Source organism: Hyperoodon ampullatus (genome assembly GCF_949752795.1).
Source record: "Hyperoodon ampullatus genome assembly, chromosome: 2".
Classification (NCBI taxonomy): domain Eukaryota; kingdom Metazoa; phylum Chordata; class Mammalia; order Artiodactyla; family Ziphiidae; genus Hyperoodon; species Hyperoodon ampullatus.
Genome location: NC_136915.1, coordinates 54460196 through 54482918, shown reverse-complemented (window position 1 = coordinate 54482918; position 22723 = coordinate 54460196). Strand labels below are relative to the sequence as shown.

The 22723-nt window shown below is 35.3% G+C and overlaps 1 protein-coding gene across 9 annotated transcripts in view; it reads left to right on the top strand.

The window, feature by feature from the left end:
- Positions 1 to 22723, top strand: part of DOCK7 (dedicator of cytokinesis 7) — a gene marked incomplete at its 5' end in the record, with an annotated part of 199434 nt that overhangs the window by 18131 nt on the left and 158580 nt on the right. For all 9 annotated transcript variants that reach the window (XM_079728572.1, XM_079728574.1, XM_079728571.1 and 6 more), the window contains 8 exons: positions 3916 to 4021; positions 14361 to 14536; positions 14726 to 14794; positions 19817 to 19946; positions 20038 to 20250; positions 20568 to 20653; positions 21227 to 21293; positions 22200 to 22349. In XM_079728572.1, the coding sequence (XP_079584698.1) occupies positions 3916 to 4021; positions 14361 to 14536; positions 14726 to 14794; positions 19817 to 19946; positions 20038 to 20250; positions 20568 to 20653; positions 21227 to 21293; positions 22200 to 22349 (997 nt within the window). The remainder of the gene's footprint in view (positions 1 to 3915; positions 4022 to 14360; positions 14537 to 14725; positions 14795 to 19816; positions 19947 to 20037; positions 20251 to 20567; positions 20654 to 21226; positions 21294 to 22199; positions 22350 to 22723) is intronic.

The window sequence follows — 22723 nt, the reverse complement described above, 5'->3', positions numbered from 1 at the left end:
CAGTTAATACTAATAGCTTATTAGAAGTAAAAAAGACTTCCTTGTATTGCTTTACTATATGAGCTTCATTAGGAGTAGGAAAAATTGTTATTAAAAAAGTAATCTGTGATAAAGGATTTTAATTGATAACAGGTACTGTTATTCCTGATAACAGTTTATTCATTACATTTCTTGTGTTGCATACTTTGGACCATAGTATGGTTAAGAGATACTGTTTTTTTGTTTGTTTGTTTGTTTTTGCGGTACGCGGGCCTCTCACTGTTGTGGCCTGTTCCATTGCGGAGCACAGGCTCCGGACGCGCAGACTCAGTGGCCATGGCTCACAGGCCCAGCCGCTCCGCGGCATGTGGGATTTTCCCGGACCGGGGCACGAACCCGTGTCCCCTGCATCGGCAGGCGGACTCTCAACCACTGCGCCACCAGGGAAGCCAGATACTGTTTTTTTAATTTGGGAAAATTTCCTCACTTACCATTGAGGAAATCTTTTCATGCAGAGGGTCTCAGTATAAATACATCCTTTGTCTGGGTTGCAGATGGTTTTATTGCCATTACAGCTCAGTCTGGAAATGGTTTTTATTTCAAATTATTGCTGATTTTCTCTTTGGGGGAAATTATGTCATGTATAAATAAGATAAATATTTGTAATGTGGGGATTATCCTTTGTTTGTCTCTGTTATTAAATGAAAGATTGTTATTAAATGAAAGATTGTCTCTTTTTGAAGTAATCATATTTTAAATTTTGTTTCACTTTTTAACATTTTCTGAAATCAGGATATGTCTTTCAATTAATTGATAGTGTATTGCTTAATTAGCGAGGTTTTTCTTTCTTAGCCGTACCTGAAGTAATAGCAAGTCTTAACAGTTACTGAGATCTTGAACTTGATCCCATATAGCAGTTTAGAATTCAGATTACTTGTGGTTTAGCCCCAGAAACACTGAGAAACAGAAGCACTGAGGTAGTGCTGAGGTTGGTAGACTGAGTTGAGTAGCACTGAGGAAGATAGCCACAATACTTGTTCTCTGTCTCTCTCTCTCTTTTTAAAAGCTTTTTCATATTTTCATCTCAGTCTTGACAACAGGATCAGGAGATTGTAAGGCCTTTAAACCAAACATAATAATGAACATTCACAGTGTATAGGCTTCATTAAAAACCTAAGGGGAGTCATAAACTGCAGTGAATGTTCCTGTCTTCTCACATCCAGTCGCTTTACAGAATTTGCCCTTTGCCCCCTCCTCAATCTGTATCCTCCTTCAAAGGTTACATTCCTCCTTTAGCTTTCATCTCTAACCTCTAATCGTTTCTTCATGCTCTTCTCTTCCTCCCTTGTCTGTTCTGAGTTCGTCTTTTTTATTTATTTACTTATTTTTTAAAATTCAGTAGACCTTTTTGGGAGAGCAGTTTTAGATTTACAGAAAAGTGGAAAGTACAGAGAGTTCCCATGTTTACTTCCCAACCAAGTTTTCCCTTTTATTAACATGTTGGATTAGTATGATACATTTGTTATAATAGATTTGTTAAATAGATAAGCTAATATTGATACATTATTATTAACTAAAGTCCATAGATTACATTAGGTTTACTGTTTGTGTTGTATATTCTATAGGTTTTGACAAATGTATAATGATATGTATCCATCATGATAGTATCATAGAGAATAGTTTCACTGCCCTAAAAATCCCTGTGCATTACTTACTCATCTCTTCCTTTTCCTCCTTCTTCCAACCCCCGGCAACCAGTGTTTTTCACCCCTCCATAGTTTGCCTTTTCCAGAATGTCATATAGGTGGAATCATACAGTATTGTATCCTTGTCAGATGGGCTTCTTTCACTTAGCAATATTCTTTTAAGGTTCTTCCATGTCTTTTTTGGCTTGATAGTGCATTTCTTTTTACTGCTGAATAATATTCCATTGTATGAATGTACCATAGTTTGTTTATCCATTTACCTATTGAAGGATAAGCTTCCAAGTTTTGACAATTATGAATAACAGATTAGCCTTTTATAAAACACAAATATGATCTAAAGTACTTCAGATCACCTGTAAAGAAAAAGTTGAGCTAATTCAGTATCTTGAGCCTTAAAAATGATAACTCTTTTACCTTTCTATCAAAAATTTCTAACCGAGTGGTCAGCTCCTAACAGTGCTCAAGAGATGTGTGTGGAGTGATTGAATATGAAAAAAATTAAGGGGGTATGGAAGAGAAGAAGGAGGCTAAAGATTATATCATAAATTTGGATAATTTTTGGAAAATGAAATTGTCTAGAAATTCAGCTGGAAATTTGAATGGGCACTAAGATGTTCAGGGCTCTGAATTCAACCATTAATTTGAGAACACTCCAGAACAAAAGTATCATCAATCTGGCCCAGAATTGAAGGCAGTAGGCCTGTTTCACTTTACGTTCAGTGGAATGATAGGAAGAAGGTAGGGTTTATTTTTTGGAAAAGAGTAAAAGAACAAAAGACAAGGTTTATAAAATAGTGACCAGTTGATGATCATAGGGTGGAGGTTAGATATTGACATCAGGAAAATAATTATACAAAATCTATTAATAGTTGTCTTTATTTTGTGTTCTTTAGTTACATTTTTTACTTAGTAAAAATGTAACTAATGTGAGGAAGTTATTTAATTACTGGATTTAAGACTCACTGAATATTTTGGTTTATAATTTTGTGAAGTCTAAAGAATATAGAGCTTAATGAGCTACAAAGTCATTCAAATGTCTAAAATATTTTTGTTTTAGAAATATTTATTTATTTGGCTGCACTGGGTCTTAGTTGTGGCATGAGGGATCTTCGTTGCCACGTGTGGGATCTTTTAGTTGCGGCATGTGGGATCTAGTTCCCTGACCAGGGATGGAACCCGGGCCCTCTGCATTGGGAGCACGGAGTTTTAACCACTGAACCACCAGGGAAGTCCCTAGAAATGTCATTTAGTAAATTTGAAATACTAGTATGCTTCCAAGGGTCAACAAGCAGCTTGAAATCGTGGAACTTCTAAACTTTAATCCTGTTTCAAATAAGGACTTACTGGTCAAGTTATGTTATGGTAATGCCTTTGTGGTTTACTTCATTTGTCAGTAATACTATATATTTCATAGGACTAAATATACATTTCTCTGTTTTAAGTGCCACATGCTAAATATTTTAGGGGAAATAGCAATGAATGAAACCACTGCCTCTGTTTATATAGGGCATACATGAACGTGGAGAAAATAACTAGGAAGGAGGAAAATGCAAGTTAGGTTATGATAAATGCTCTAAGAGTTTTTAAGAAGGATGGTATTTTAGCTGTGGTGAGTCAAGAAGCTTTTATGGAAGTCTTGCCATTTGAATTTTACCCCTAAAACTAGTTAAGAGTTGAATTTGTGGATACAGGAGAGAAACAGCATTCTAGGAAGCAGTTTATGTTCATTGAGAAGAATTTGGGAAGGGATATGTAAGGCTGAAAAGGTGATTAGGGTCAGATTATGGAAAGCCATTAATGCCAGAGTATAAAGACAATTTTTATTAGTTAAGTAAAAATAGGGAATAGTTTTCTGGGGCATGAATATTGTTTATAAAGTACTTTGAATTAATTTTATATCCTTAAAATATATACACATTAATATATACATCTTATTGTAGCTTCCAGCTCTATCATAAACCGAAGTATCAATATGTTCCCTGAAATGCCATATACAAAAAAATCCTTATGTAAGTTGGCTGTAAGTATTGTACCCTATATCAGCATTATAAAGATGTTCTACTGTAATTATAAGCAGTATTTACCAAAATATCTTATAAATTTATAGCCTTATTGATGTGCTGAGATTTTGTTGTTTTTTAGATGACTTTTAAAAATACTTAGCTTTCTCCCATTTTAAGTTAGTTTGTTTTCTTTTTAAAAACAATGTATTTGCTTTTTTTTGTTGTAGAACTGTGGCTGCTGAAGTTAGGAAGCAGATTTCTGGACAGTACAGTGGTTCTCCCCAACTGCTCAAAAACCTCAACATTGTTGGCAGTATATCCCATCATACCACAGTAAGTAGCATATTTAAAATATGATATGTTACTGTGTAATTCTGACTGGGCCATAAAAAAATAATGGAAAGATAAGAGTCAGTAGATTGGGTTCCATCACTACTCTCACTAACAACCTTATTTGTTGCTATCTCACTCTTTTCTGAAATTTGAGTCAGAGGAGTGTTGGGAGGTGTTATAGCAGTGTTGATTTCCTAGTCAACTCTGAAACTTTACATTCAGGATTTAATCAACTCTGGAATTTTACAATTAGAACTTCCCAGACCCAAGGTGATTCATACATGAAAATTCAGGAATCTATTCTAGAAATAATAGGTACTGAAGTCAATGTTAAATAATTATGTAGATTCATAGTATTATCTATCTCCTTTAATAGATAGGAATATAGTTATTGAATTATTGCTTTAAGCCAGGTGCTATGTCAGAGATATAAATATATGTTTTTTATTCAAGAGGCTGGCATGAGGATAATCAATTTTGATAAAAAACTGGTACTTATTAGTTATAGTAGGAATATGAATTAAAAACCATTTGTCAAAAACTGAAAAAGTAATTAAAAGTGACTTGGGTGAAGTTGTATTAACACTTTCTGATTAGTTATGAAATGGCACCAATTATTGAACAAACATCATATGCCAGAGCATAATAGTTTGATTGACTTATAGCGACATGTTTATAATGTTTGTGTTATTAAAATTTTAAAACATGGAGTTTACTTTTAACAACAGTAACATACTGATTGGAGAAATTTTAGAATATATAGATTTCTGGATGGTTTCAATGTACATGGAGATGATCCTTCTAATACCCTCTTACTGTCTTGAACTCTTCTTTTCAACTGATTTCCTGCATTCTGTGTTACACCTTAACTATTCACTTCCATAGTCATCCCTGGATTTAGTCATTATGAATAACCATAAGCCTCCTGTAATCTCAGTTTTATGTTTCCTATTCTCTTAATACCACTTCTTATCTTTCTTGCTCTCTTGTTCTGGTGCTCTGACTTCAACTGTCCTTCAACACCACTGGGACCTAGAATTTGTGATCATACTAACTTTTTTGTGTCTCTCACCCCTTGATGTCCTCTTTTCTCTCCTTACCAAACTTAAATTATTTGTTGATCATTATAATTGCTCTTTTGTATATACTCTTGGCTTCCTTAACTTCTTCTCATGTCCTTTGCACTACTTCAATGCTGTTTAAATCCAACCTTCTGCTTACTTCATACTTGCACTTGTGCAGCTGAGTGTGGCTGGAGGAAAACACACAGATCCCATTGACTGGTCTCACTTTAAATTTATGACCACTAACTCATGAAGGCTTTAACATTGCTAGGCAAACATTTTATTTTCCTAGTCCATTCATTTTCCCACTGTTTTAGTTGACCCATTTCATCTCCTACTCTTTCCTTAAAACCCTAATTGCTCTTCCCCATTTTCACTCTTAGGATGACTTGGCTCCCTGTTTCACTGAGAATATTGAAGCAGTCAGAAAGAACTTCCACATACTCCTACCACCATGTGTGTTTACCTTTTATCATCTGTACCCGTATTGTCTGTCTATTCACCAGTTATTTTAAATGAACCACTAGTGAACTAGATCCCAAGTTCTCTCGCTCAAATACAGTACGTTAGGAATTCTCCCTACTCTCTTTTTTTTAAAAAAATTATTTATTTATTTTTGGCTGTGTTGGGTCTTCGTTGCCGCGTGTGGGCTTTCTCTAGTTGTGGTGAGCAGGGGCTACTCTTCATTGTGGTGTGCGTGCTTCTCATTGCAGTGGCTTCTCTTGTTGTGGAGCACTGGCTGTAGGTGCGCAGGCTTCAGTAGTTGTGGCACGTGGGCTCTAGAGCACAGGCTCAGTAGTTGTGGCGCATGGGCTTAGTTGCTCCGCAGCATGTGGGATCCTCCCGGACCAGGGCTTGAACCTGTGTCCCCTGCATTGGCAGGCAGATTCTTAACCACTGTGCCACCAGGGAAGTCCTCCCTTCTCTTTTTTTTTTTTTTTTTTTTTTGTGGTACGCGGGCCTCTCACTGTTGTGGCCTCTCCCGTTGCGGAGCACAGGCTCCGGATGCGCAGGCTCAGCAGCCATGGCTCACGGGCCCAGCCGCTCCGCGGCATATGGGATCCTCCCAGACCGGGGCACTGAACCCGTATCCCCTGCATCGGCAGGCGGACTCTCAACCACTGCGCCACCAGGGAGGCCCCTCCCTTCTCTTTTATATCATCACTTTTTCTATTTATTGGATCATTCCCACCAGTATATAAACATACAAACATGCCGTTATTTCTCCCATTTAAAAAAAATCTGCATTTTTTTTGCCCCACTTTTCCATCAGTCTCCAACCTCCAATATTTCTGTGCTCTTTTTTGCAACAAAATTCCTTTGAAGGGTTGTCAGAGCTTGCTGATTTCAATTTCTCTTCTTGTATTCTCTCTGAAAAAGTTCTTTTTAAGTTATGGGAATCTTCAAACATACATAGAAGCAGACTAGTATAAACATTAACATCTTTAAATTTAACCACAGTGCTGTTATCACACTTAACAAAATTAACAGTCCATAATTCTTTGGTATCATATAATATCCAGTGCATGTTAAATTTTCTTGATTATTTCATACATATCTTTTTATAGTTGGTTTATTCAAATCAGGATAAAACAAAATCCACAGATGGAATTTGGTCTTAGATCACTTGCATTTGAAAAAAAAAAAGGGAAGTTTCTCCCTCCTCTAACTTTTATTTTTTTAAATTGAGGTATGGCTGACTTACAATATTAAATAAGTTTCAGGTGTACAGCACTGTGTTTCATTATATTTAAAGGTTATACTCCATTTAGAGTTATTATAAAATACTGACTATGTTCCCTTTGCTGTACAATATATTACTGTAGCTTCTTTATTTTATAATAGTAATTTGTACCTCTTAATTTCCTACCCCTATCCTGCCCCCTGTCCCCACCACTGGTAACCACTAGTTCTCTATATTTGTGAGTCTGTTTCTTTTTTTTGTTATATTCTCTAGTTTGTTTTATTTTATAGATTGCACATGTAAGTGATAACGTAAAATTTGTTTTTCTCTGTCTGATTTCACTAAGCATATCATCCAGATCCATCCACGTTGTTGCTCATATGGTCGTCTAATAGTCTACAAGGGTGCCAAGAGCATCCAGTGGGGAAAGGCCAACAAATGGTGCTGGGAAAGCTAGAAAGACACATGCAGAGCAGTGAAATTGGTTCCCTATCTTACACCACTCACAAAAGTTAACTTGAAATGGATCAAAGTCTTAAACATAACACCTGATACTATAAAACTCCTAGAAGAAAATGTAGAGAAGAAGCTCCTTGATGTTGTTCTTAGAAATGATGTTTTTGGATATGACACCAAAAGCACAAACACCAAAAGCAAAAATCAACAAATTGGGGCTACATCAAGCTTAAAAGCTTTTGCACAGCAAAAGAAACAATTAACAAAATGAAAAGGCATCCTATGGGAGAAAAATTTTTACAAATCATATATCAGATAAGGGGTTAATATCCAAAATATATAAAGAACTCATACAACTGAATAACAAAAAGACAAACAATCTGATTAAAAATAGGCAGAAGAACTAAATAGACATTTTTCCAAAGAAGTTATCCAAATGGCCACAGGTACATGAAAAAGTACTTAGGGAAGTGGAAATTAAAACCACGATGAGATATCCCCACACCTGTTAGAATGGTTATCATCAAGAAGACAAGTGATAACAAGTGCTGGCAAGGATGTGGAGAAAAGGGAACCTTTGTGCACTGTTGGTGGGAATGTAAAGTGGTACAGCCGTATGTTTTCCTCCATACTGGAAAACAGTATGGAGGTTCCTCAAACTAAAAATAGAACTACAATATGATCCAGCAGTTCCACTTCTGGGTATTTATCTGAAGAAAATGAAAACACTAATTAGAGAAGATACACACACCCCAATGTTCATAGCAACATTATTTACAATAGCCAAGATATGGAAGCAACCTAAATGTCCATCAACAGATGAATGGATAAAGAAGATGTGGTGTATATATACAGTGGAATACTACTCCCTCCCCCAACTTTTAAGTTTGTTTGTTTTTATGCTGTTGACTTGTTGTGGAAATTGGATTAGTTGTCTTATAGAATTTCCTGCCTTTTGGATTTTATGTTTATTTCCTTGTAGACTTGTTTCTCTATCTCCTGTATTTCCTGTAACTGGTTAGATTCTGGTTCAACGTTTTTGAAATTTCTTCCTCATAGAGTTGTTTCTCTATCTTCTGTATTTCCTGTATACGATTAGATTCTGGTTCAACTTTTTTTTGTTTTAATGGCTTTACTGAGATTTTTTTCACATAACCATACAATTCATCCATTTAATTTACAATTCAGTGGATTTAATATGTTCACAGATATGTGCAACCATCACAACAGTCAATTTAGAACATTTTCATTACCTCAAAAAGAAACTGTTTAGCTCTCACCCTTTTATCTCCCTTCCCCCATCCCAAAACAACCACTAATCAAATACCAGAATTTTGACAGCACACCAGAAAAGACTGAAAGAGACCTGAACACTAAACATGTTAGTCAGAATTCCAGTGCAGTGATTGTTGAAGTAAGATAGTGTCTCACATTGCCTGTAAGGGATTCTGTAGTGCTTCACTATTGCTTCTTAATGCATCCTTTAATCCTGCCTACTGCCCAGTCATTCTCTGTTATAAAATAATGTTGCAATCTGCTCCCTTGAGTCTGTAAATACAGGATCTTTCTTTGGAGTCTTGCAAAATAATTTATAGTTGTAAGCAGCTTATCACTACATCTGAAAACTAGCCCAGGCAGTGGTCTCTGATGGGAGTCAGAGAGAGTGGAGACAGTTGTAGCAGAAACAAATTTATTTCCTTGCTCCAAGTCTAGTTAGTATTACACCTAGAAAACCAGTGACTTTCTATGTGAGTTTGGGAAACAAGATCATTTATCATCTCTGTGATTTAGTGTTGTTAAGAGAGTGTCATAGCTTTCTTACCAACCCTAACCCTTACTCTTGATATGATTGGTCAATCTTTGAGGAAAGGTTAGTTTTGAATTAGACATATGTAAGGACTCCCAGCTTTTGTCATTATTTTCATGGAGTATCATTTGTGACACTTTGAATCCTGAAAAGTATACTGCCTCAGAAATAATTCTTAGGTGGAGAAACATTGATTTATAAAGTTTAAAAAAATGTTTGCTTAAATTTATGTATGTATGTGTTTATATTGTGGTAAAATATACACAACAAAATTTATCAGTTTAACCATTTCTAAGTGTACAATTAAATGGCATCAAGTACACTCACAATTTTGTGCAACCATTACCACTATCCATTTCCAAAACTTTTTTTTTCTTTTTTTTTTGCGGAATGCGGGCCTTTCACTGTTGTGGCCTCTCCCGTTGGGGAGCACAGGCTCCAGACGCACAGGCTCAGCGGCCATGGCTCACAGGCCTAGCTTCTCCGCAGCATGTGGGATCTTCCTGGACCGGGGCACAAACCCGTGTCCCCTGCATCGGCAGGCGGACTCTCAACCACTGCGCCACCAAGGAAGCCCTCCAAAACTTTTTAATTAACGCAAACTGAAACCCTGTACCCATTAAAAAAAAAATTTCATTCCTCTGCTCCTCCCAATCCCCAGTAACCTCCATTCTATTTCCTGTCTCTATGAATTTGTCTATTATATGTACATACCTCATGTAAGTGGAATCATACAATATTTGTCTTTTTGTGTCTGGCTTATTTCACTCAGCATAATGTCTTCAAGGTTCATGCTTGTTACAGCATGTGTTAGAATTTCATTTTTTTTTAAGGTTGAAAAATATGCCATTGTATGTGTGTATCACATTTTGTTTATCCATTCATCTGTTGATGGACATTGGATTGTTCTCACCTTTTGGCTATCGGTAATGATGCTCCTATGAACATTAGTGTACAAGTATCTGTTTGAGTCTCTATTTTCAGTTTTTCTGAGTATATAGCTAGAAGTGGAATTGGTGGGTCATATGATAATTCTGTGTGTTTTGGTATTTTTTTTTTCCAGAACCACCAAATTGTTTTCCACAGCAGCTGTACCATTTTACAGTTCCACCAGCAGTGCACAAGACTTCCAATTTCTCAATATCCTCTCCTACACTTGTTATTTTACATTTTCTGGTAATAGCCACCATAATGGGTGTGAAGTAGTATCTTGTGTTTTTGATTTGCACTTTCCTCATCCCACTAATTTTGTTATGTTTTATTTTCATTTAGTTCAACGTAATTTTTAAATTTCATTTTTCAGACTTTTGTGACTCATGGATTATTTGGAACTGTGTTTTTAGTTTTCAAGTGTTTGGAGGTTTTCCTGTTGTCTTTCTGTTGCTAATTTCTAGTTTGATTACATTATGGTCAGAGAACACACTCTGTATGATTTCAATTTTTTAAAATTTGTTGAGGTTTGTTTTAGGGTTCAGGATACGGTCTATCCTGGTGTTTACTTTTTGGGCCATTGAGAAAAGTATTTGGTCTGTTGTCGTTGGGTGGATTGTTCTATAAAACAATGTCAATTAGATCCTATTGGTTGATGGTGCTGTTGAATTTTACCATATCCTTGTTGATTTTTCTGTTTGGTTTTTTTTCAGTTGTTGAGAGAGATGTCTTGAAGTCTCCAGCTATAACTGTAGATATATCTTATTTCTTCTTTTAATTCTGTCAGTTTTTGTTTCCCATAATTTATAGCTCTGTTGTTTAGTACATGCACATTTAAGATTGCTATGGGTCATAGCTGTTATCATCAGGTAATGTCCCTCTTTATTCAGTACTTTTCTTTGCACTGAAGTCGAAGTACTTTATCTTATGTTAATATAGCCACTTCTGCTTTCTTTTGATTAATGTATATATGGTATATCTTTTTCCATCCTTCTGTTTTCAGCCTACTTATATTGTCTTTTTTGAAGTGAGCTTTTGGTATACCATACTGGTACGTCATGTTTTTAAATCCATTCTGCTAGTCTCTTATCTTTTTATTGGTGTATGTAGGCCATTTACATTTAATGTTATTATCATTCTGCTAGGGCTTTAATCTGCCATTTTATTTTTTGTTTGTTCTCTCTGCTTTTTGTTTCTCTAGTTTCCTTTTTCTGTCTTCCTGTGGGTTATCTGAACATTTTTTAGAATTCCATTTTGATTTATCTGTAATGTCGTTGAGTGCATATCTTTGTATAGTCTTTTTAGTGGTTGCCTAAGGTATTGTATATACATAACTAATCACACTTCTGGTGTTGACATTTTACCAGTTTGAATGAAGTGTGGAAATCTTATGTACCTTTATGTCTCTTCACCCTATAGGTATTAAATTATATAGACCTCACCTGACATTGCCTCAGCAGTAAGGGGAAGGAGTTCTTGTTACTGCTGTATAGGAATAGGTGTCCAGATTCCCTGTGTGGACTCCACTGACACTGTGGGAGTGGAGGATTCATTACCTTCCAGTAGATATGAAAATCTCAGCTCCCCACTCTGACTTCTCTGACATTGTGCTGAATGGGTAGTGTTGGGATGGCTTGTTACAGCTTGGTGAGGGTGAAGTCTAGCTCCCCATTTGGCCTTTGCTGGTGTGGATATGGGTGGGACTACAGTTTTTCATGTGATGTTTGGCTGGAGTAGAGTGGTTATTATCTAACCATTTTCTATTTTGCTAGGCTGCTGCTGTCTTGGTCCTTTGGCTGGGGAGAACAGGCATTGGTTGTGTTTTTTGTTTTTCTGTGCTCCTTGGTGTTTCTGGGTTGTAGGCTTCTCTAGCATCAGGTCTGGAGTATACAAGGTAAAAAGAAATTTTAGGTAACTCACTGTTGTGCTATTCCTTGGGTCCCGAGGTCCCTGTTGGTCTGCCTTTGTCTATCCACCTTTCAGAGCCGTCTTATGTTTATTTTATATATAATCTTCAGGGTTTGTAGTTTTAGCTAGTGGGAAGAATAGAGAAAAGTATGTCTACTCCATCTTCCTGGAAGTGGAAGTACCTACTTGTGACTTTTGATGTTGAGCACTTTTTCATGTGCTAACTGGCCTTTTTTTTTTTTAACAAATTTTATTTTATGGACTCCGTTGGATTTTTTATTTTAAAAATTTAATTTAATTTATTTATTTATTTTGGTTGTGCCAGGTCTTAGTTGCGGCACGTGTGCTCGTTAGCTGGGCTCGAGGGCTCCTTAGTTGTGGCATGCAAACTCTTAGTTACAGCATGCACGTAGGATCCAGTTCCCTGACCAGGGATCCATCCTGCGTCCCCTGCATTGGGAGATGGATTCTTAACCACTGCGCCACCAGGGAAGTCCCTAACTGGCCATTTTTATATCTTCCTTTCTGAATGTCTTACCAGCTGCCCCCCGCCCCGTGCCATTTATTTGAGGGAGTGGTTTGTTTTTATGAGATGTGGAACTTCTTTATATATTCTAGATGCCAGTCCCTTATTAAATGTATTTTGTAAATATTTTCTCCTAGTGTGGCTTACCTGTTCATTTTCTTAACCATCTTTTGATGTATCAATTTTTCTTTTACGATTATCTCTTTCTCTGTCATGTCTGAGAAACCTTTGCCTACTCCAAATTTTGAAGATATTCTCCTATATTTCCTTCTAGCAGCTTTATAGTTTTAGCATTTATGTTTATATCTATGGTCCATCTCAGTTTAGTTTTTGTGTATGTTGTGATGTAAGGATTGAAGTTCATTTTTCCCCCCATATAGATATCCAATTTTTCCAGCAACAGTAATTGAAAAAGATTTCCCTTTCCCTGATGAATTGCTTCTATGCTTCTATTAAGCATATCATGATAGTGTATTATGTATTTGGTAGAATAGGTAAGATAGAATGCTTATGAGAGAAAACCATGAATTTAGATCTTAAAGACCCAGTTTGAAATTTTGCTCTTCATTTTGTGGCTATTTTATTTTCAGAAGTTAACTTCTTTGAGCACAATTGCCTTTATTTGTAGAATTGAAATAGTAATTATCTCTAACTTATAGGGTTTGGGGGAGGTTTAAATGAGAAAACATAATGATAATGATAATAATAGCTACTATCTTTTGAGTGTTTATGATGTGATAGTCATTCATTATTTTACTTAGTAACTTTAAAATGTTGTTGCTCTACCTAGTTGTTCAGTCCAAAGAAGTATAGGTTAAAGCACCTTCTTTGTAGTAATGCAAACTTGCACAGTAGGCAGGTCTCAGTGTTTTTACCCAGTTGAACATCTTGAAAAATAACATATTCTTATTTTCGTTGGTCCACAACTGCACATTTGTTGTATAATCATTTATAGTTTTGCCTGAATAATTTTCTTTTTTGAATTAGATAAGAAATAGAGTATCTTATCAAAAACTATAATTTCAGCTTGGCTAAGGAATGCCACAAATATCCTATTATTGCTAATAATACTTTTAATAGGGTCTGTGTATTAGTTTCCTTGGGTGCTGTAACAAATTACCACAAACTGGGTGGCTTAAAACAACAGAAATGTATTCTTTCACAGTGCTGGAGTCCAGAAGTCTGGAATCAGTATCAATGGGCAGAAATCAAGGTTTTAGCAAGGTTGCACTTTCTTCAGAGGCTCCCTTCAGTATCACTTTCTTGCCTCTTCCAGATTCTGGTGGCTGCTTGTGGCACATCATTTCTACCTTTAAGGCCAGAATCTTCAAATCTCTCTTTTCTGTGTCTTCATATGGCTTTCCTCTTGGTGTGGCCCAAATCTCTGTTTATCTTCATATAAGGATATATATGATTGCATTTAGGACCCACTCAGATAATCCAGGGTAATGTCCCTCTTTTAAGATCCTTAATGATATCTTCAAACACTCTTATTTTATATTTTATTTATTTATTTTGACATATAAGGTCCATAGATTGGGATTTGGCAATCTTTTGGAGGGCCATTTTTCCCCCTACTGCAGTATGGTTGTACCTTTTAATTAGGATAACAGTAACAACAAATAGTAAAAGCACCACTAAGAAACTTAGCAATGAAAATTCCAAATTATAAAAAAGAATCCCTCCAGTGAGTATTTTGTCACTGTATAGTATTATAAAACTGTTAATTATCTTACTGTTTTTATGTGGGAGTTATGGGCAAAATCAAAGCAAGAAGATCAGAGAGAGTATGACCCAACACTTTGTGGTTTCTTTAGTTCATCTGGCTGAATATCTGTTGACATTTTAGAAATAGCAAGGGGAAAATTACGTTTTTTTAAATAATAAATCTATTTAAGTTTTAAAATTCTTGTGTACACCTCTTCCTTTATACCCACCTCTCACATCCATCCCTGTTTATAAAGGTGCCCCTTACTGAAGCAGTGGATCCAGTGGATTTGGAAGATTACCTCATTACTCATCCCTTAGCTGTGGATTCTGGGCTTTTAAGGGATTTGATTGAATTCCCTCCAGATGATATCGAAGTGGTTTATAGTCCTAGGGACTGTAGAACCCTTGTTTCAGCTGTACCTGAAGAAAGGTAAGGAGACATTTACCTATTTCTGGTTTTAGTGTAACTATAAAAAAGCTACCTTCCATTATTTTATTTAGATTCTATTTCTTGTGGTAGTGTTGTTTCCCATTATATGAACAAGAGCGCAGCAGCAGAATTCACAAACATCAATGCTTTCCTGTCTAAATTATAAATATATTTTCTTTTTTAAAATAGTGAAATGGATCCACATGTTAGAGATTGTATAAGAAGTTATACAGAAGACTGGGCAATTGTGATCAGAAAGTAAGTTATATATTCATTATGACATTTAAAAATACTGAGTAGGATCTGCAAATGGATTAAGGTAGATTAATACTAATTATGAGACCTTAAAATTCATTTAAAAAATAGCTGAGAAAGTAAAAGAAGAACCTTTGCATATAGATATTTTTTTCTTAGGAGTTCCACAATTACTTTCTCTTACTTTCCTTATAAAATAATATGTTTGTGGGGATAGTATTTCTATATTAGCATAGATCATTAGTAACTAATAATAATATATAATAATGATTTGTCGTCTAATCCTTTTGGGAAATTGTGGGTAAATATTGATGAATAATTTGTATTTCTCAAAAAGAATCCAATTTATTGAATTGGTTAAGTTAAATTTAATAGCTAGTTTTCTAGATCAAGCTGTTTGAAAGGTCTCTGCCTTTTATTAACTAACTGAATATTTACAGATCCTTGACTTGTACATCCAAGCAAGTAAGTAGTTGTAAAAATAATGTTTTGTTTTACCACAAAATTTATGTTTCTGACGGATGGTGTTTGAAATATCAAGTCAGATTAAGAAATAAAATAAAATTACTCTTCCTTTGCTAATTTGCATAATGAAGAAGGGTCTTCATACTGAATCTTCTTAGCCTTATTTTATTTTCTAAAGGAAGTATAATTACTGAAGTAGTGGAAAATTCTGTTATGACATTGCAGTTTTGAGAAATGAAGTTATCTGTGCTAAATTGTACTAGTAACAGTGATGTATCCATTGCTTATTTTGTTGCTGTTATGGGCAACTGTCTTATTTCACTGTGTTTCACTCTTGGGGTTACTGCTGACATGCTTTTTAGTTTTAGTGTGACCTAATAAAAATACAGTCTGCTACCCTTTATGAAGAAGAGCTGTTTTTATGAACTTACAATTTTGATAAGTATTTCAATAGCCAGATTTTAGAGATTACTGAAGAAGACTGTTCCTCTGTCAGATAACTCAAAAGTCTTTACCTTTATGCATGTATGTTGGAAACCTGTAATCAGAAATCTTAATAGAAATAGATTAGTTGTAAAATATATTAACCTTAGAATCATGGAGTCGTCTTGCTACTTAATTCTAATCAGGGGATTGCTGACCTTGATTTAAGCCAAGAGGGTACAGTAGTTAACATTTATGGTTATTTGCTATATGCTGGGCATTTTATTGGATACTTTACACTCATCTCATTTAAGGTTCCAACAGACAAGGTAGCTCAGGCTCAGAGTTCTTAAGTAACTTCTTTGAGGTCCCATAGCCAAAAAGTGGGACAGCTAGGATTAGAACCTAGGGGCATCAGATTCTAATGCTTGTATTTTTTTCTGTTATACTAGATATTATTTATTACCTTCAGTAGTAAATGGAAGACAAAGGGGTACTTTTGGTAGACTAGAAGTTTTAAAGTATCCCTGAAATATAAAAGGTATGACTGGAACACAACAGAAAACCATAGCACAGAATAATCTAAGATACATGCAAAAGGTTCAGTAGAGCTTTAGGCTCAGTGAATACAGGCAGTGGAAGGGGGACCTGGGGTAAATGTTGGACATTTGGTTACTTTGAAACCTCTTATACCCTTCCTTATGCATAGAAGTGGGAGCAGAGGTATCTGCCTATTTATTTATTTATTGATTGATTGATTGGCTGGCTGTGTTGGGTCTTGGTTGCTGCGCCTGGGCTCTCTCCAGTTGCGGTGAGCAGGGGCTACTCTTCGTTGTGGTGTGCGGGCTTCTCATTGCGGTGGCTTCTCTTGTTGCGGAGCACAGTCTCTAGGCACATGGGCTTCAGTAGTTGTAGCACACGGGCTCAGTAGTTGTGGGTCGTGGGCTCTAGAGAGCAGGCTCAGTAGTTGTGGTGCACGGGCTTAGTTGCTCCGCGGCACGTGGGATCTTCCCGGACCAGGGCTCGAACTTGTGTCCCCTGCATTGGTAGGCAGATTCTTAACCACTGCGCCACCAGGGAAGTCCGGTATCTGCCTATTTTAAGAGCACTAAATATAGGGGCTTAAGCTCATACAGTTGTGCCTGGGGTGGGCATACCTTGGAAGAAGAAGGAGCCCTCATACCCAGAAGACTGGCAGACTCTGCCTGAAAACATGAGGTGCCTCTTCTCCACAGCCACTGGATATGTGCTTGGCTAAGCAGATACAGTATTTTCAGACAGATATGGGCTTACAAATTAAAAAATGAGCATTAGAACCTAGAATTGCCAACCATTTGATTAAAACCAGTGCACTTGAAAGAGAATTATCAAACTACAAATAAAAGAACTTGCAATTTAGGAAATAGTTAATAGAACACACATCAAGACCCATACGTGTAACTAATATTCTCGAAGAGATGTGAAAAAGTTATGGTAACCATATAAAAAATCAACTGGTTATCTTTGGAAGTGAAAATTTTGTTCAGTGAAAAAAAATTTTTACACTCAGCAGATGGGTTTAATGGCAGAGCCGATGTGACTGAAAAGTGGAATAGTAAGTTATAAGATGAAACCAAAAAATTTTTCCATAATTCAGCACAGAAGGGTAAAAGGATAGAAAGTACTTTATTCATTCAAGACATACTTACTGAGAGGCTAGTATGTGCCAGGCACTATACTAAGCAGTGATGATACAGCAGTCAATAAAACTAACTCCGTGCCCTCATGGAGCTTATGTTCTACTTGGGGTTGAGGGCAATAGACATTAAACAAACACAGATAAATATATAATAGTTGGGGAGAATAGAGGGAAGTCTTGTAGAGAAAAAATGTAGGATGGGGGATAGGGAGAGCCAAGAAGAGGTGATTCCACTTTGAATAACTAATCGGAAGAGGCCTTTCTGATAAGATGAATTTGAGCGAAGACACGAAGGAAGTTAAGGAGTAAGCCCTCTGGATATCTGGGGGAAGAGTGTATTAGGCAGAGGCAAGAGCAGTACACGCAAAGGCTCCATATTGGAAGCATGATGGGAATGTTCAAGGAATAGCAGAGAGGTCAGTGTGGCTGGAACAGAATAAGTGAGGGAGAGAATGCCAAGATACAGAGTCGTAGAAATGGTGGTGTTGGATGGGTAATCTTGTAGAGCCTTATCATAGCAACTGACTACAGGAACAGAATGATAATATAGAAAAGAGTATTGATCATGAATCATGTCATTCTTCTCAGCTCTCTTGAATTTCATACTATCAGTTTTTTAGGACATAAAGGAGGAAGAATGAAACAGTATTCTGGTTTATTAGAGTAGCTTAGATATCTAGTTTCTCAGTTAAGGCACTTTTTTCACATTATCTCATTTTTATTAAAAAATACAAAAACTATAAGTATGTATATACTTACGTATATGTATATACTTATGATTATACATACACCCAGGAAAAGATCCCGTTAGTTAAATACTAGGAGTTCAACACTGATACTCTGAGTAGTAGAAATATAATGATTTTATTTTTACAAGTCTGTATTTTAAAATTTTCAACAATGAGCATGGATTGGTTCTGTAATAATAAAATGTTATTTAAAAAAAACCCTTTTTCATATAGAAAAGCAACAGTGTATTCTGTCCTTTAAGGAAAATACAAATGTTTCCCTTGAGGAAAAAAGGTGCAAAGACTAGAAAACAGTTTAGTATCTTTCAAAAATATCTGGTAATGGTTTTTGGCTGCAAAGTTTTGTCTGTTTGTCTTTAGTCAACATTGTATAAAGAGTTAAACAGACCTGTGTTTGAATTCAAACTTTGTCACTTTACAGGCATTTTTACACAAATTAAGGCACTTTAAACATTTCATGAAAGATTAAAATATCTGCTTCTGAGTAATATCTTTCATGTTACTATATTGCATATCTTTATTTTAGTTATTCCAGAGAAAAATGCTTTCTTTTATTTTGTGATTATGCTATGATGTGAGCATCATGTAGCTGCTATTTCAGTACCTTTCGCAGCAAGACATGTGAATAATTCATATTAAGTGTGACTCTTTACTATGTCATAAGTTGACTGATAGAACCATATCATCCTCTGGTAATTATAATTGTTTATGCTCCAGTTAAACTTTCCCCCATTTTGACAATATGAGGTGTGACACAGTAGTTGCTCTTTGATCATAGTGTTTCTAATATTCTTGGACATTGGGTTGTTAGGAAAGAAGTATACATTAGTTTAAGAGTTGTTCTTAGCCTAATATATATATTATACAACAATATATGTTAATTAAGAATATATGTATACAGTGGTGTAGAACCTGCTATTCTTTCATTTTACAGGCTCTTTTTTTTTTATTTTTGGCTGTGTTCTGTCTTCATTGCTGCACGCGGGGTTTCTCTAGTTGTGGCGAGTGGGGTCTCCTCTTTGTTGTGGTGCGTGGGCTTCTCATTGCCGTGGCTTCTCTCGTTGCGGAGCACTGGCTCTAGGCGCATGGTCTTAGTTGCTCCGTGGCATGTGGGATCTTCCTGGACCAGGGATCGAACCCATGTCCCCTGCATTAGCAGGTGGATTCCTAACCACTGCGCCACCAGGGAAGTCCCTATTTTTTCATTTTAGACGCCTGAAGCTTTAGGTTGTTTAAGATTTTTTATACATAATGAGATATAGCAAATTTTTTTTGGCTATTTGGAACTTTAAGTTTCAGTGCTTTATATGTATTTTGCCTTTTAAAAATTTACATTGTTATGAATGCAGGATATATTTTCTGCTCTCTCATTTTATTCTTTAACCTGGCTTCCCATCCTTTCCTTTTACTGACCAATTCTCTGAATTCAAAGTACAACTTAAATTATATCCACATGATTGTCATGAAAAGGAAGGACAATATGATTTACCTTTGGAAACTCAGAAATGCTCTCTAGTTGGATTAAAGGAACTCTGGATGGAAGTTTCCTTAAACCTCTGGTTAAATGTTTAATACACTCAAAACTGCCAGAATATGTTCTTATTATGTAAAGAAATAATGCAGAGAACAATTGGCTTATTACATAATGATGATGAAAAAGTGAAAATTTTTCAAAAATTGATATTTACTTAATTATTTTATTTTGAATAGATATCATAAACTGGGAACAGGATTTAATCCTAATACATTAGATAAACAGAAAGAAAGGCAAAAAGGTTTGCCAAAACAGGTCTTTGAATCCGATGAAGCTCCAGATGGCAACAACTACCAGGATGAGCAAGTAATACTTTTATTTTTAAATGACTATAAGAAATTATTTTAAAATAGTTTTTTCATTCATTGATTAATATATTTAATGTTTTGCATGACAGGATGATCTTAAAAGACGTTCAATGTCAATAGATGATACTCCAAGGGGTAGCTGGGCCTGCAGTATTTTTGACTTGAAAAATTCACTTCCTGATGCTTTGCTTCCCAATTTACTTGATCGAACTCCAAATGAAGAAATAGACCGTCAGAATGATGACCAAAGGAAAGCAAACCGTCATAAGGAACTCTTTGCTTTGCATCCATCACCAGATGAGGTATAGATAATTTGAATATAAAGAAGCAAATGATTATTAAGATAGATGTTTTGGGAGTATGAATTGTATGTAGCATTGTGATAATGTAGGGAATAAAACTTAATTGAAACGTAGCTATGCTTTTTGTAAATGAAATATAGTTGAGCACACTTACGATCTAATGACTCATGTTTGAGGATAAATAGGCCATTATTTTCTGTGTTCACTTGTGAAGACTAAAAGTAGTAGATTAATAAAATAAGTTCTTAAAAAATAAATTGTAAAGGGTTGACATATGGTAAGCATGTTCATTTTGGTGTTGCTTGTCAATTTTGTAGGAAGAACCAATAGAACGACTTAGTGTTCCTGAGGTGCCCAAAGAACATTTTGGTCAAAGACTTCTTGTAAAATGTTTATCACTCAAGTGAGTATTTATTTTGTTTACTATGTAACTTTTATTTTCTGGAATAATATTTTGAATACCAGTATAACAGAATCCTGGTAGATTTTATACTTGTGTTTGTGTCCTTTTGAAAAGTATTGTTCTGAACATAAGTTTAAATTCTACTAAACATTTAATGTTGCCTATGAAGCTGAGCTTTAGAGCATTTTTGGCTAGGTGAAGATGACTCTGCCTCAGTTATATAACTAGTCTTAAAACTTGAAAAAACATTCACTGAAATCTGTAGTATTTATCAGACACTGTTCTTGGCTTGAGGAATATAAAGACAAAGTATCTTTTTCCTTAGAGATGATTTTATATTTGTTACCTGGCAGACTTTGTTTTTTCTTAAGATTTTGAAGTATGTAGTAATGGTTGATTTAGACTGTGAAAGATATACATGGAGAAGTGTGTTTCAGGAAGAGGGGCAGTATAGATGGTGTAGCACAGATGTAGAGAAGTACAAGGTATTGAGAGAATTTATTTTTGGAATGAGAATTTCTCTTGAACTATGTACTTTATTTTTAAACTGCTTCATCCTTTTCCTTCTTAAAGGTTTGAGATTGAAATTGAACCCATTTTTGCAAGTTTGGCTTTATATGATGTAAAGGAAAAGAAAAAGGTAAGGTTATATAATTTGAACCTAGTCTTTTGTCACAATCATAGGTTCAGAAACCTGTTTTTAAGTTGTTTTATAAGATAAATAATGACTTTTTGAGAATATTATTAAACATGGATTTTTTAAGAAGAAAGTAGAAATTTAAGACATAAAGTATTTTCTTACTATAAAATAGTTCAGTTGACCTAGTTTTTATTTCATTGAAAGAGTTCCAAAAGCAAGTAACAGACTTTCTTTTAGTTTAATAAATAGAAAAAATACAAGAAAACCATTTTAGGCAACTGATGTATAAAGGATTACAATGATGGTGACAGTGAATTTTTGTTGATGTAATTTTCAGATTCTCACTAGCTAAAAGATCATTTATATATATTTCAAATATTCTTGTCTAAAGTAGTGCTCTTAGTTTTGCCATTATATCTTTATTACACGTAGGAGTTTTTCAGAGGGCTGTCTCATACAGCATTTCAGTATTCTAAGCCTAATGTGTAGTAGAAACTTAAAATGCCTTTAGTGACTTCTGCTGTCAACATATTATGGATTTCTATAGTGGAACTGTATTCCAGCAACTTATATTTGCTAAATCAAATCTTCTGAGATGTTATTCATGTAATTGTTTTAAAGACTCAGTTTGGGGTAATTCATCTCAATAATAATTTCCTTGTATACTTTATTAGAAGTTAAATTTCTAATTAAAAGAGCGTGGGATATGGTTCTTTAGAATATGTTTTTTGCATTATTTTTTTTTGCTTTGATTTAGACATGTAAAGATCAGTCAGTGAAATATATGGTAAACTGTATGTTAGTATAATCGTCTAATATCTGTAATATTTTAAGACTGTGTATGATTTTTGTGAGTTTTTATAAAATACACAGGTTTTAAATTTAATATATGAATATGTTTTTTAGATTTCAGAAAACTTTTATTTTGACCTTAATTCTGAGCAGATGAAAGGATTATTACGTCCACATGTACCACCTGCTGCCATTACCACCCTGGCACGATCAGCTATTTTTTCTATCACTTATCCTTCCCAAGATGTTTTTCTTGTAATAAAGGTGAGAATAATGTTAAATATATTTGTTTATTTGTGTTGTGTCTGTATACTTGTGTCCCTATCAATATTGCAAGCTTTTTAAGGGTAAAGATTTTATCTTTAACCTATTTTTTCATCTTAATATTTCTTAACACAATATTAGACGTATACTATAGGTGCTACCTAAATTTTTCTTGAGTGGGGAGCTTTATTAGGGTTCTCCAGAGAAATAGATCAGTAGGAGGGAGATACACACACACACACACACACACACACACACACATGCACAGATACACACACACACAGACAGAGAGAGACTTATTTTAGGGAAGTGGTTCGTGTGATTGTGGGGGCTGACAGGTTTGAAATGTGTAGCGCAGGCTGGAAATCCAGGTA